Here is a 15,657-nt window from a genome sequence, read left to right as displayed (position 1 = left end):
GATATCTCAAGTATAAATAACATAAAGTGCACACACTAAAGGGAGATTATTTTGTTGTTGCTGAGCAAAATAGTGTTTTTTTAGACACAACTGCAAACTTCAAGGAGTTGGTGTGATGGGAATCGTGATGTCATCGGCCTCCCACCTTGCTTGAGGAATAATAGAGGAGCAATAAAGAACAAAATAGGAAATGATTTCAGCGTTATAGATTGAATAGAACCCAACATATTGATTATGCTTCAGCTTGTTTACAGTTGTTGTGGGCTGCCCTGTGCCCCACCACTAATAACAGATTGGGAAAATGGAACTATGTCATTTCTCAACTATTGTAGATCCACATCATGGTATAGAATCAGTTATATGTGGGTATTCTAGTCTGTTATTTCATGAAATTGGGAAGAACTCAATGGCATACTCCTTGTGTCCTCTCGCCTAACCTCATTGGGGACACTCTTTCGGGTGCCGTCTTTCGGATGGGACGTTAAAATGGGTGCTGACTCTCTGTGGTCACTAAAGATCCCATGGCACCTATCGTACAAGTAGAGGTGTTAACCCCGGTGTCCTGGTTAAATTCCCAATCTGTCCCCAGTTTACAATTGGCTCATTCATCCCCCTCCTCTCCAACTATTCCCCAGGTCGTTGCTGTAAATGAGAATGTGTTCTCAGTCAATTTACCAGGTAAAATAATGGTAAAATAAAACACTCAAAACCCATTGGATGAGAAAGTCAGAGGTCCCTCCCCTCTGATCTTCTCCTCCAATGGGTTTTGAAAAGGAGGCTTATTTAATTGAAATCTTCCTTAAGTATTTTTCCTGTAGACTAGCTGATGATTAATGTTGATGACTACAAACAATTATAGGTTATGTATATTGGTGCTTTCAAGACAACTGGAACCCAGAAAAGAACGAGGTCAAATCATGATGTCAGTTATTTTCAGGTCGGAAAGTCTGAGTTCTAGAAAGACACCAGAGTTTCCGACTTGGAATTCCGAGTTGGATGAACGTTCGAAATAATTTTTCCCAGTCGGATTTCCGAGTTCCCAGTTGTTTTGAACGCGGAATTTAACACAAACATGACAACATGGTTCACTATCTGTATGGGGAATACAAAACTAGGCATCCATTCATGAGACAAATGACATTTTATTTGATTCAATAATCTTTTATTAAAAGGAAATATAATTGATACAAAATATATATCAAATAGTACATACAACATAAGACTACAAAAGTTCACAAAAAAGTATAGGGAATTTAAAATATATATATACAAAAAATCTATAGCCTAAACAAGTCTATATGCAATCAAGGATGAGTAGTGGTTATATTATTCATTTGTGAAGGAGTGGAAGCAAGATAACACATTCCCTTTAGCTGGAACCTTTGTCTTCTGATGGCCACATAATAATATACAATAGATATGGATGAAGATCAAGGACAGGGTCAGATTAAAGACAATAAAACAATTCAGCATGGAGGGATTCAAATACTTATCAAATTATTGTGAGTATGTATGGATGGATACATGGTTTTTATTAATACAGTGTACAAGACTTATTCCCAACAGGCCTTTCGGGAAAATGCTTGCAAGAAAAATGTGTACTGTCAAACACAGTTCATGGATTACCGGTAAGAATCATGACAATTGAAATACTGAACAAAACCCACACATTTGTCAAAAAAGATCAACTCAACTAGGTACATGCTTTGGATTGGATTTCGTCTCTGATTTTTCTACTGGTGTTTTCATATTGTATCATCAGTTATGTTAGGTATACATACTACTATATTTGGTTTAAAGATAATTGCGTAACAGAAATATAAACTCCAAAAAAAGACATTCGATCTCTGTACAAATTGTACAGTATCACTCAGTATTTGCACTGGGTTCATCTCTAAGTGGTAACTCCTCTAGTGTAGTGAGATGTCCAACCACAACAACTTACATAAGGTCAAGAGCCAGAAATAAGCCTGGTTACTTTGTCCACATATTTCACTGGAGATGAATGCGCACATGGAATGACTGTCACACATGTAAAGCATCTGTAGGTAGACAGACAAAAAGTAGGTTATCTGAAAACCATGATTTAGTTCACAAGGCACATTCTTCTAAAAACTGTAGTATAAAAAAACACATGCTCCACTAAGATTTACTGGAAATTAAGTTAATGGAGAGTCAGCAAATTGAAAAATGCTTATGTAACTATTTATAGATATACTGAAAAACACTAATGGAAAAGGAATGAAAAGTAGAGTAGCATACTGATTGTATTGGTAGTGAGAACCTCCTGTCTACTGCAATTACTTTAACTACAGAACTGCTATGCTTGCTTCTCATTGTTTCATGATGGAATTGTCTACATATACATGACATTAACCATTTGAATACAAAAATAAAATAAAAACAGTTAACCACCACAGCTAGATATCGTTGAAGTTCTGATTGTTTGGTGAAACATTCACGATTTTCAGATTTTCAAGCGCTTAAACTCAGTGTAAAGACTAGTCCAGTGATAGAAAATAAAATAGTTTACATAAATATTGCCAGTGTATATTCTACACACTTTACATATCAATCTACCCTCAGAAAAGTACAGCTTTCATAAGTAAATAAACAATATGTCAACCGAAGTGACTGTTTTACAGCAGGGAAATGCAACTGTTGGTCTGAAGAGCTGCATGATTCTCTGACCTCATTCACCTTGATGTGTCCAGTGATCCAGTCAAGCTAACTGATGTACAGTAGCTACACCTGTTGGGTCCGTCACTGAAGGGAACTCTCTAGGACCTTGGTGGCCCACCTAGTCTCTTCCTTCCCGTCTCTGTGGTGTGAAGGAAAACTCCTGTCCTTTGGATTTTCTCAACTCTCTATTCTCCCTCAGGTACTTAATCGATCCACTAATATCACTGATTGTTCCGAGTGTACACATCTGGTATGGTATGACAGGTTAAATCAGTTGCTCATTTGAAAGGAAGAACAGAACAAAAACCAGCAGACACTCAGTCAAGCCCCTGAGGACCAGAGTCACCCATCTTTGTTGGTGTTAAGTATCATACGAGCCTGCTGGTTGGGCTCAACAGCTGCATTCCTTGTCCTTTTTCTCCTCTGGTAACTGGCGAACCAGGTGAGGGACGGAGCCTTTCACACTGCCACTGTGGGAGTGGCTTAAAGCCAGGTGCTGTCCACTGGGCATCTGTCTCGTCTCTGATAGTTCACTCCGGGGAGTCATCCTACAAGACAAGTTTGTAAAAAACAACCTGTAAATAGTGGAGCGGACAAAACCTTTTGAAGTACTTATGTGTAGGTCAGAAAGTACTTGGGCAAAACGGTGAAAGTATCTGTCTTTACCTTCCCTCTGGGACTCTGTGGAAGCTCTCTGAGCGGCTGCTAACCTTGCTGGAGCTGCCCTTTTTACTACGTCTCTCTGCCCCCTCTCTCCCCCCAGACAGGGCCTGTCCACTGGGCTGCTTCTCCCTCTCCCTCAGCCTGGAGCCACGGGTGGAGCTGCCCCTCTCCAGCTGCTCCCTGGCGGAGGCCTCAGATGAGCCCCTGGCCTCTGAGAAAGAAGCCTGACCCCGGATGGCCTCATGGTTGCCCACTGCTGAGGTGCCGTGGTTGCCTGTGGCTGAGGCACCAGTGCTGGTGCCCATGGACTTGGAGATGACCTTCAGTTTGTGGGAGCCGGGGTTGTAGTGGTTCTTCTTGTGCTGGACACGGCTGTTGTGTTTGAGGAAGAACTCACAGGACTCCTGGAGAACTCTGCGGCTCTCACTAATGGGGCTGGATAGAGAAATAGAATTAGAACACAGTAGAATGATATCATCTGCAATCTGTAAATGTTGCATACTGTAAAACCCAAGTTGCTTCTCAAATGGTACCCTATTCCTTATATAATGCACTACTTTTGCCTTAGGGTGCCATTGAGAGACAGGCATTAGTGAAGTGTCCTTACTCTTTCTTCCTGTTCCTGTTGAAGAAGTAGGCCCATTCTGAGCAGGTCTTCTTGCTGCTGACCCAGAACACAGCTGAGATCCCAACCACCAGGGTCATCAGGTATTTAATAAGGAATAGGGACAGGTCTGGACGACCAGACTCTGTAGTCTGAAACACAACATTACAGTGTTATAAACTGTATTATAAACCGGGTGGTTTGAGCCCTGAATGCTGATTGGCTGAAAGCTGTGGTACATCACGTGTATGACATAAAAATACTTTTTACTGTTCTAATTACGTTGGTAACCAGTTTATAATAGCAATAAGACACCTCGGGGGTTTGTGGTATATGGCCAAGCCATTAGCCGTGTAATAATAGACATATACACTACCGGTCAAAGGTTTTAGAACACCTACACATTCAAGGGTTTGTCTTTAGTTGGACTATTTTCTACATTGTAGAATAATAGTGAAGACATCGGAACTATGAAATAACATAATAATAATAATGCTTCTACACCTGCATTGCTTGCTGTTTGGGGTTTTAGGCTGGGTTTCTGTACAGCACTTTGAGATATCAGCTGATGTACGAAGGGCTATATAAATACATTTGATTTGATTTGAATCATGTAGTAACCAACAACAACAAAAAATCGAAATATATTTCATATTTGAGATTCTTCAAATAGCCACCCTTTGCCTGGATGACAGCTTTGCACACTCTTGGCATTTTCTTAACCAGCTTCATGAGGTAGTTATCTGGAATGCATTTCAATTAACAGGTATGCCTTGTTTAAAGTGAATTTGTGTAATGTCTTTCCTTCTTAATGTGTTTGAGCCAATCAGTTGTGTTGTGACAAGGTAGGGGTGGTATACAGAAGATGGCCCTATTATGGCAAGAACAGCTCAAATAAACAAAGAGAAACGACAGTCCATCATACCTTTAAGACATGCAGGTCAGTCAATACGGAAAATGTCAAGAATTTTAAAAGTTTCTTCAAGTATGAGTCGCAAAAACCATCAAGCTCTATGATGAAACTGGCTCTCATGAGGACCGCCACAGGAATGGAAGACCCAGAGTTACCTCTGATGCAGAGGATAAGTTCATTAGTTCCAGCCTCCGAAATTGCAGCCCAAATAAATGCTTCACAGAGTTCAAGTAACAGACATTTCAACATCAACTGTTCAGATGAGACCTGTGAATTAGGCCTTCATGGTCGAATTGCTGCAAATAAACCACTACTAAAGGACACCAAGAAACACAAGCAATGGACATTAGACCGGTGTAAATATGTCCTTTGGTCTGGAGTCCAAATTAGAGATTTTTAGTTCCAACCGCCGTGTCGTTGTGAGATGCGGTGTGGGTGAACGGATGATCTCTGCATGTGTATTTCCCACTGTAAAGCATGGAGGAGGAGGTGTTAGGGTGTGGGGGTGCTTTGCTGGTGACACTGTCTGTGACTTATTTAGAATTCAAGGCACCCTTAACCAGCATGGCTCCCATAGCATTCTGCAATTATACGCCATCCCATCTGGTTTTGGCTTAGTGGGACTATAATTTGTTTTTCAACAGGACAATGACCCAACACCTCCAGGCTGTGTAAGGGCTATTTTACCAAGAAGGAGAGTGATGGAGTGCTGCATCAGATGACCTGGCCTCCACAATCTCCCGACCTCAACCAAATTGAGATGGTTTAGGATGAGTCGGACCACAGAGTTAAGGAAAAGCAGCTAACAAGTGCTCAGCATATGTGGGAACTCCTTCAAGACTGTTGGAAAAGCATTCCAGGTGAAGCTGGTTGAGAGAATTTACATTTGAGTAATTTAGCAGATGCTCTTATACAGAGAGATTCCTCTTAATTATTCCTCTTAAGATAGCTAGGTGGGACAACCACATATCACAGTAAGTACACCTTTTCTCAATAAAGTAGCTATCAGCAAAGCTAGAAAGAGGGTGGGGGGGGTCAAGTGCAATTTTGTTGTTTCAGGAATATTTTATTATTATAAAAAAGAAGAAGAGCTTGGACTGGGCTGAGCAGGAGCTGCCCTTCAATAGGGGTGGGATGACCAAGAGACCAGAGGTGGCAGAACAGAGTGCTCGGGTTAGGGTGTAGGGCTTGAGCATAGGTAGGGAGAGGCAGTGCTCCGTAGGCAAGCACCATGGTCTTGTGCTGAGGAGTGGGGTGACATGGGAGAACTTGGGAAAGTTGTAAAACCAGGTGGGCTGCAGCGTTCTGAATAAGTTGCAGGGGGTTGATGGCACAATTGGGAAACCCAGCCAACAGGGAGTTGCAGTAGTCCAGACGGGAGAGGACAAGTGCCTGGATTAGGACCTGCGCCGCTTCCTGCGTGAGATAGGGACATACTCTACGGATGTTGTAGAGTACCACACCCCCTCGTGCCTTATTGCTTAATGATACCATTTCCATTTAAACATCTGCCAAATATAATCATACATTTTACTGTGGCTGAAAGAAGGCATAAGAAAAGCAATGATTTTTAACATCTATTAATGTTAGATCAATTTTGCAGCAGCATATATTCATAGAGATATCAAATTATTATGAAAATGTTCTAGTGCTGAGCGTGTGTTACCTTGTGTGAGCAGGGAATGCTGTACTCCTGGCAACGGTCATTGATCCAGGTGTTTTCCCAGGTGGAGCGCTGGCTCTGTTCATAGATATAACACCCCTGCAGAGTGACCAGGGGCACCAGGTACAGACCACTGAACACCCCAATACGGATCATAAACTTCTTCAGCTTCTCCTGGTTCCTCTCATCGTGCTGGATCACCTGACGCACGTTGTTGAGCGACACGATCCCAGCCAGGAGCAGAGACAGCCCAACCACAACCCCGATACACAGTGGCGCCAGCACAAAGTACCGCAGCGCGTCCAGATCATAGAGCCCCACGAAGCACACCCCGCTGATGTTATCTCCCTCCACCTTGTTGAGAGCCAGTAGCATGACGGTTAGTGCTCCGGGGATCCCCCAGGCGGCAGAGTGGAACCACACTGCCTTCTTCTCGATGGCCTCGCAGCTCCACTTGGGCCCGGCGGCCAGAAACCAGGTGATGGTGAGGATGACCCACCAGACGATGCCAGCCAGGGAGAAGAAGTAGAGTAGCATGAAGAGTAACGTACAGCCTTTACTCTGGGAGCCCAGCACTACCGTGTCCATGGCAGCCGGGTGCACCGCCTGGAATGAATGAATGAATAAATAGATTAACGGATGAATGACTACTTTTATGTCCCATAGAGAAGTTTGCTAGGGAAATAAGTATACCTGGCATACATATAAAACATCACAATATATAGCTACATGACTTCAGATATCGTCATAAGACATAAGACATCACAAGGCATGGGCTGTATCCCGATGCCACCCTATTCCTTACATACAGTGCATTTGGAAAGTACTCATACACCTTCACTTTTTCTACATTTTGTTACGTTACAGCCTTATTCTAAAATCGACTAAATTCATTTTTTTACTCAATCTACACACAATACCCCATAATGACAAAGCGAAAAAATGTATTAAAAATTAAAAACAGAAATACGTTATTTACATAAGTTTTCAGACCCTTTGCTTTGAGACTTTCGAAATTGAGATCATGTGCATCCTGTTTACATTGATCCTCCTTGGAATGTTTATACAACTTGATTGGAGTCCACCTGTGGTAAATTCAATTGATTGGAAATAATTTGGAAAGGCATAGAACTGTCTATATAAGGTCCCACAGTTGACAGTGCATGTCAGAGCAAAAACCAAGCCATGAGGTCGAAGGAATTGTCCGTAGAGCTCCCGAGACAGGATTGTGTGGAGACACAGATCTGGGGAAGGGTACCAAAACATTTCTGCAGCATTGAAGGTCCCCAATAACACAGTGGCCTCCATCATTCTTAAATTGAAGAAGTTTGGAACCACCAAGACTCTTCCTTGGGCTGGCCACGGCCAAACTGAGCAATCGGGGTAGAAGGGCCTTGGTCAGAGAGTTGACCAAGAAACTGATGGTCACTCTGACAGAGCTCCAGCGTTCCTCTGTGGAGATGGGAGAACGTTCCAGAAGGACAACCATCTCTGCAGCACTCCACCAATCAGGCCTTTATGGTAGAGTGGCCAGACAGACGCCACTCCTCAGTAAAAGGCACTTGACAGCCCACTTGGAATTTGCCAGGAGGCACCTAAAGGACTCTCATACCATGACTAACAAGATTCTCTGGTCTGATGAAACCAAGATTGACCTCTTTGACCTGAATGCCAAGCGTCATATCTGGAGGAAACCTGGCACCATCCCTACGGTGAAGCATGGTGGTGGCAGGATCATTCTGTGGAGATGTTTTTCAGTGACAGGGACTGGGAGACTAGTGAAGATCGAGGGAAAGATGAACAGAACAAAGTACAGAGTGATCCTTGATGAAAAGCTGCTCCAGAGCACTCAAGACCTCAGACTGGGGCAAAGGTTCACCTTCCAACAGGACAATGACCCTAAGCACAAGGCCAAGACAATGCAGGAGTGGCTTTGGGACAAGTCTCTGAATGTCCGTGAGTGGCCTAGCCAGAGTCCCGGACTTGAACCCGGTCGAACATCTCTGGAGAGATCTGAAAATAGCAGTGCAACTACACACCTCATCCAACTTGACAGAGCTTGAGAGGATCTGCGGAGAACATTGGAAGAAACTCCACAAATACAGATGCGCCAAGCTGGTAGCGTCATACCCTAGAAGACTCGGGGCTGTAATCGCTCCCAAAGGTGCTTCAACAAAGTACTGAGTAAAGGGTCTGAATACTTATGTAAATATAATATTTGTATTTTTAATACATTTGCCCCCCCAAAAAATGCAAAATTGTTTTTGCTTCGTCATTATGGGGTATTGTGTGTAGATTGATGAGGAAAAAATCTATTAAAATCATTTTTGAATAAGACTAATGTAATGAAATGTAGAAAAAGTGGTCTGAATACTTTCCGAATGCACTGTAGTACAATACTTTAGACCAGGGTCCATAGGGCTCTGGGGGCTGGTCTAAAGGAGTGCACAATACAGGGGATTGGTTGCCATTTCAGACACAGACATAAACAGACCTTGTTGCAGGATGCATTGTTCCCCAGCAGGAAGCCGATGAAGTAGATGAGCGACACGAAGCTGTAGCACACGGCGTAGAAGATGATTGGCCGTTCGGGGTAGCGGAAGCGTTTGACGTCGATGAGGAAGGTGAGAAAGGTGAAGAGTGTGGCGCAGAGGCAGACGATGGAGCACACCCCGATGAAGGTCTTGGCGAACTCGATCTCATGGGGCTTGAAGTACATGTTGGAGCAAGGGGGAGCGCAGTCCCCAGCACCCAGGAACGTGGATCCCTGGCCGGGTCGGGTCTTCAGCTGAAGGGGGCACCAGAAGCCCATGTCCCTCTTGGCAGACAGAGAGGTCTTGGGTGTGGTCACTCTGGTTGGTGGCAGGACTGAGCCATCTGGAGAGTAGAGGCAATCTTCCAACCTAGAGGAGAAAAAGTAGGGTAAAGATTCAAAACCATAACTAAATTAATACCATTTCAAAACTTAGTGCTGATAAATGTAATAACTGGTCAACTGGCTGTTTGCAAGCAGTTTATAAACGCTTACTATTTGGTAATCTGAAAAAAGTCAGGCATGTGCCTGTTCATCTATACAACTTGGCACAGTACAACACGCCTATGTATGTAACAGATGTTGTGGTTCAGTGAACCTCGCCCACGTTGATGAGTAACCTGGCCTCAGACCTGGAGAATTGAGTTCAACTCAGTCAGTCACATTTACCTGTCGCACTGCAGCTCCGGAGGCCAGGTGATGCCGAAGGTGCTGATGTCCTTCCTGCAGTCTGACCTCACTTTCTCACACAGGTCGCGACATGGCCGGATCACTTTGGTGTCCTCAGTGCATGCTGGGATAAAGGCCTGACACAGGAAGTGATGTACGTCCGGAGAGCAGCGCAGGTTGACCAGCGGCATGAAGGGCTATGGAGACGGAGGGAGGGAAGGGGACAGGGGGAGTGAAAGAGAAAGAGAGAGAAAGGGAGAGAGAGAGAAAGAGGGAGAGGGGGAGAGAGAGAGAAAGAGGGAGAGAGAGAGAAAGAGGGAGAAGGAGAAAGAGAGAGAAAGGGAGGGAGAGAGAGAGAGAGAGAGAGCAAAAGATAGACATAGATCCATTCAGATTTTTATGGTTCAAGAAATACTAGGACTGCAAAATTCCAGTATCTTTCCCTCAATTCAAAGGTTTTCCAGAAGTCCTGTTTGTAGTTTCTGGATTTCTGTCCTAATTCCAGGAATCTTCCAAACAGGATTTTGGGAAAACCTAGGAAAGTTACCGGAATTTTGCTACCCTAGCAAATACTAGTACCATGTTCCTGTAAGGGTGGAGTTGAACAACTGGTCAGGCATGTTTTTAATACAAACAACCAATATTGATTTCAACTAGATTCATCTAGACATCACAACAGTTTGTAATTAAAGTCAGTCAACGTGAGGTTAATACCGTCCCTCACGGCCACAATACAGCCCATGCAGTTCCCTTGCCATGGGCAGATCCAGAAATAGAATAGTTTTATTTTCCTGTACACGTGACTTGGTTGGATAAGCTAAAAAGACTACAGTACATAAGAGGCTGTAATGCACTGTATTATGGTGCCACACAAAGGATTCCTTTCACAGGCTGTCTCAGTTTCAACAGATTTGAGTAGAGGGGGGTGGGGGTGGGCATCAGGAAATGACTCTGGGACTATTTGGAAACCAGGAGTCAAGAGGGATGTTGACTGGAATGGACAGAACTGTTGGGCTTCTGCTCAGTATCCATTCCATCACACTAAAGCTGCTGCTCTGCTCTAACAACCGTTAAACAGTTCACAGTTATTTCTACCAAAGTATGAAAACATATCTTTCCAAAGCATGAATGGTTATTTTTGGCATTGTTGAGGCACGCTTAACAGAGTTTATCCAAATAAACAGATCTTGTCGAAGTAACGACCATATCACAAAAGCTTAAGATACCATCTGAAACGACTGCAACAAATCATTCCCAAAACAATTATAACTGTATCCTTCAAAGGTTACAGACTGTATCATGTTGCCATCTTAATCTAAGGGCCACTTGGTTTGGATCAGATACGCCATGTTATCAAATAGTCCTGTTCAGTTTACAAATGCAGTTATGCAGAAAGAACTATGACTGCTGGAGGCAGTGAATCCAGCCGATGTTTACACTGTATAAGCAACATTTCCCCATCAGCACAGGACCAATCTAACAACCACACTATTCAACGTTCTCTCCCTGAAGGTTTCCCCAGCTCCAGGCTGGCGGCAGCCCAGAACTAGACGGGGGCTGGGGAACTGGCTCTCCGACTGTATGAGTCCTTGTTTCACTTCTTTAGAGGTTCCAAACTCCATCTCAAAGAACTCTTTTTAGTCTACAATCTGCAGTTTCTTGTATTTTTCTGTTTAGAGTGTATTGGAATTGGGGACTCTGTATATCCTCATTCAAAAAGTTTGATCCCTCTACTGTGGATTTCCACACAAGGTCCCTTGACTATGGATAGCAATGACTCAATTAACCTTTTACTGCAGTGGGCTAAATCAGGGTCAAACAGAGTGTTTCTTGGTAGTCATAAACAAATATACACCTCACACACATGGTTATGGGCTTTAGAAAAAGAAAACACCTGTATCATGTCAGAAATAGAGTTGAAATGTATTAAATAAAAATATTGCATCCCAATATTACACTTTATATATATCACAGAAGACTGAAAAATAACTAAATCGTTTGACATAGAAACACCGGATTTCTGTCAGTTAAAAATGTATTTTTTAAATTTATATTAATTATTAAATTATGAAAATATGAATAACATTTCACCCATGAGGCCACTAGACGGCGATTTGGTCATTTGACTGCAGGAAAGGGCTGGCTACGCAATATGGCATCCTAGCTTCAAAATGCATTAGTTGAGTTTGTAATGTATACTAAAAATATATACTAGTTTTTCACTCTATTTTGGTCTATTTCCTTACAGGTGCTGAAAGTGTTACCACTAAGCTGCCAAATACTAGAGGAATATTGGCACATTGACATCGTAACAGGAACAATGCCCCTAAAGGAAAGGGCTAGTCCTCAACCCGGAAAATCCTATCGAATAACACTGAACAGAAGAGCAACAGGAGAGTCAAATTCATAACAATACCTAGATCCCATTATGGCACACTTTCCAACAGACCATTTGGTCAGATTGTCTGTCACCAGTAGGTACTGCATGCATCTATTACAATAGATACGGCTGGCCTTGCTTTCCACCTGGCTACCCCTACCCCGGTCAACAGCTCTGCACCCCCCACAGCAACTTGCCCAAGCCTCCCCCATTTCTCCTTCACACAAATCCAGATAGCTGATGTTCTGAAATAGCTGCAAAATCTGAACCCCTACAAATCAGCTGGGCTAAACAATCTGGACCCTCTCTTTCTAAAATTATCCACCACAATGGTTGCCACCCCTATTACTAGCCTGTTCAACCTCTCGTATCGTCTGAGATCCCCAAAGATTGGAAAGCTGCCGCGGTCATCCCCCTCTTCAAAGGGGGAGACACTCTAGACCCAAACTGCTACAAACCTATATCTATCCTACCCTGCCTTTCTAAGGTCTTCAAAAGCCAAGTTAAACAGATCACCGACCATTTCCAATCCCACCGTACCTTCTCCGCTATGCAATCTGGTTTCAGAGCTGGTCATGGGTGCACCTCAGCCACGCTCAAGGTCCTAAACGATATCACAATCGACAAAAGACAATACTGTGCAGCAGTATTCATCAACCTGGCCAAGGCTTTCGACTCTGTCAATCACCGCATTCTTATCGGCAGACTCAGCAGCCTTGGTTTCTCAAATGACTGCCTCGCCTGGTTCACCAACTACTTCTCAGACAGAGTTCAGTGTGTCAAATCGGAGGGCCTGTTGTCGGGACCTCTGGCAGTCTCTGTGGGGGTGCCACCGGGTTCAATTCTTGGGCCGACTCTCTTCTCTGTATACATCAATGATGTCGCTCTTGCGGCTGGTGATTCTCTGATCCACCTCTACGCAGATGACGCCATTCTGTATACTTCTGGCCCTTCTTTGGACACTGTGTTAACTAACCTCCAGACGAGCTTCAATGCCATACAACTCTCCTTTCGTGGCCTCCAACTGCTCTTAAATGCAAGTAAAACTAAATGCATGTTCTTCAACCGATCGCTGCCCTCACCTGCCCACCCGCCCAGCATCACTACTCTGGACGTTTCTGAAATCTAAGGGTTTTATCACAGTGAAAAACACTCACCTCCATCCTGCTGGCTGCTATGTCCTGGTCATAGTGCTCCATCATGTTGGGGAAGAAAGTCATGTTGTAGAGCATCCCCAGGCAGCGATGCACCTTGATGGGTTCACAGGTGAATAGACTGTGGGCGTGGCAGCTCCTCGCCCCTATCAGTGCCAGGCACACCCAGACCAGCCTGGATATCATCATGGTGGCAGCCGGTTGCTAGGCTAAACTCTTTGTGTATAAACAGCCCTATTTGGTTCAGTGGAGGGATAACTTTATGTTGGAGGCCGAATCACTCTTCATCTACATTCCTCTAGGCTTGCTGGGGTCCTATCCATGGAGACAAAAGGAGTAACGACAGATAAAACATTCCCATCTGCCACCACGGCATCAGCACGGTGGCATGTTTGGAAATCCCAAGCTTTAAAAAAGAACAGAGTATAATTTATCTGGTGTGTTTTGAAGGGCTAATATGGAGTTTGGTTCCAAAGCATTAAAGGTCCAATGCAGCATTTTTTTCTCAATTTCAAATCATTTCTGGTTACAATTAAGTACCTTAATGTGATTGTTTTCAATTAAAGTGGTCCCAAAAAAAATGAGTAGCTTCTTAGCAAAGATATTTGCTAGGACTGTCTGGGAGTGGTCTCAGTCGGGAGAGGAAAACTGAAAACTAGCTGTTATTGGCAGAGAGGTTTTGAACTCTTTCTTATTGTTCTATTAACTAATTGATATCACCAGGCAGGCAAAAACACCATCCCAGAAAAACAGGTTGAAATTTCAGGTGGTGTTTTCAAACAGCTCTTACATTAAAAGGGCATTATCATAATTTTCACAATTTCATAGTATTATTCCAATCTCATTGCGTGGAAATATGTATAAAACACAGGATATCACGTTTTTTCACTGCATTGGGCCTTGAACGTCAATATTTATAACACCTTACTGATAAACTTTACAAAGTAATTGTAAATAATAATTTGTCCTAGTTAAATAAAGGTTACACACAGATAATTCATATTGATCTGAGTGGATTATTGCTAGTGAGAAATACATCTGTCCAGTCTCTTCTGCAGTGGAGAATAGATTATGTGGTGGAATTGCACACTGAATTGCAGACTAATTCAATAACAACATCAGCTTGTTGATACAGGCTTAAAGCTTTAAGTGTCTTGTGAAGTCTGGTATGTAACAATGTATGATTGGAGCATGCCACGCCATCTAATCTCACACAGGTAATCATTCACAGAAAGCACCGTCTGGAATGCATGCAGTTTGCATTCAATAAGTGTATAATTTGCTGTACTGCAGAACATAAATCACTTATTTCACTTTTTAATCTGCTGCAATAGTCCTATGCACTTTTGTATGGTTGTTTTGTTTATGTTTACATGTTTGAGTTGTGGAGAGAATTGCTTTAACAATAAACAAATCAATCAAAACTGATTTAATGATTATTATTATGATTTTACCAAACAATCTAATGTTTTGCTACTGTATCGATTGGCATATAGCGAACCACGTGACTGTTTCTATCATGTTCAGTAAATTTGGAATAGTTTAGCCAACAAAAAACATATTCGATTCCCAAATTAGGCTACTAACAAAAATAGCACTGAGAAAAGGCTATTGAATAGTAAAATGTTTTGACTTGGTTACAAATCACGTACACTCCAGTCAAATTATTTAAAAAACATAAGATTTTTCATTTTTAAAGTAAAAAACAACTACTTCAGAATAAACCCTATTATCAAAGGTTTAAGAAAATTACACTGCAGTTACATGGAATAGAATGGGAATATACAGTTCCTTTCTTCATGTTTTACCCAAATTGGCATTCGGAATCTCCATTTGTTCCCCGTGTCTGGCAGCCAACTTCGGGAAGTGCGACTAGTAAATATCCCTGTTTCAGTAGCTTGGAAAGGGCCTCGATAAGTTTCGAATGTAACATTTATTTAGACAAGGACAGAAAAGTCACAATTACACTCACCTTTTCGTTATTAGTTTATTCTACATAAAGGTAATCGTTCCATTGCAATCCTTTCGGATTTTGCGACAATGTTTCCAGCGACTTTGAACTATTCTCCGCCTTCTTTCTTTCAGCTCCACATCCTGTCTGTCTCGGTGTTCGATACAACACCCATTACAGTAACAATCCGGGAAAATACTGGCCGTTGTTATATGCAGGTGCTATTATCAAGCGTAGACAGTGTAGCCACAAACATTATGTATTTTATAGTGGTACCATTCCAAGATGGATAGTCCTCGAGCTCAGATAATACATGCATCATAACACTGTATCAATTTTGTACAATTAAATTATGATTTTTCTTAAATTATTATATTTTTCACTGTAAGGGGAGAATTCAAGTTGAACATTAAAGATACAACATTCACATAAAAAGGCCGCAGAT

At 42.6% G+C, this 15,657-nt stretch overlaps 1 protein-coding gene across 2 annotated transcripts; it reads right to left on the bottom strand.

The window, feature by feature from the left end:
- Positions 1–1,146: 1,146 nt before the first annotated feature.
- On the bottom strand, positions 1,147–15,496 carry LOC112227355 (frizzled-6-like). Of its 2 annotated transcripts, none has more exons than XM_024392240.2 (8): positions 15,234–15,496; positions 13,265–13,667; positions 9,728–9,924; positions 9,020–9,428; positions 6,529–7,131; positions 3,953–4,101; positions 3,349–3,780; positions 1,147–3,230 (listed from the first exon to the last, which is right to left on the bottom strand). In XM_024392240.2, the coding sequence occupies exons 2-8, from the start codon at positions 13,448–13,450 to the stop codon at positions 3,074–3,076; spliced, it is 2,133 nt and encodes a 710-aa protein (XP_024248008.1). In that variant the 5' UTR covers positions 13,451–13,667; positions 15,234–15,496; the 3' UTR covers positions 1,147–3,073. The 2 variants fall into 2 exon arrangements, with proteins under 2 accessions (XP_024248008.1, XP_024248012.1); XM_024392244.2 differs by having other exon boundaries at positions 13,265–13,576.
- Positions 15,497–15,657: the final 161 nt, after the last annotated feature.

The sequence above is a fragment of the Oncorhynchus tshawytscha genome, linkage group LG03, assembly GCF_018296145.1.
Source record: "Oncorhynchus tshawytscha isolate Ot180627B linkage group LG03, Otsh_v2.0, whole genome shotgun sequence".
In the NCBI taxonomy this organism is placed as follows: Eukaryota; Metazoa; Chordata; class Actinopteri; order Salmoniformes; family Salmonidae; genus Oncorhynchus; species Oncorhynchus tshawytscha.
The sequence above is the reverse complement of the archived record's forward strand: the minus strand, read 5'-3'. Positions and strand labels throughout refer to the sequence as shown.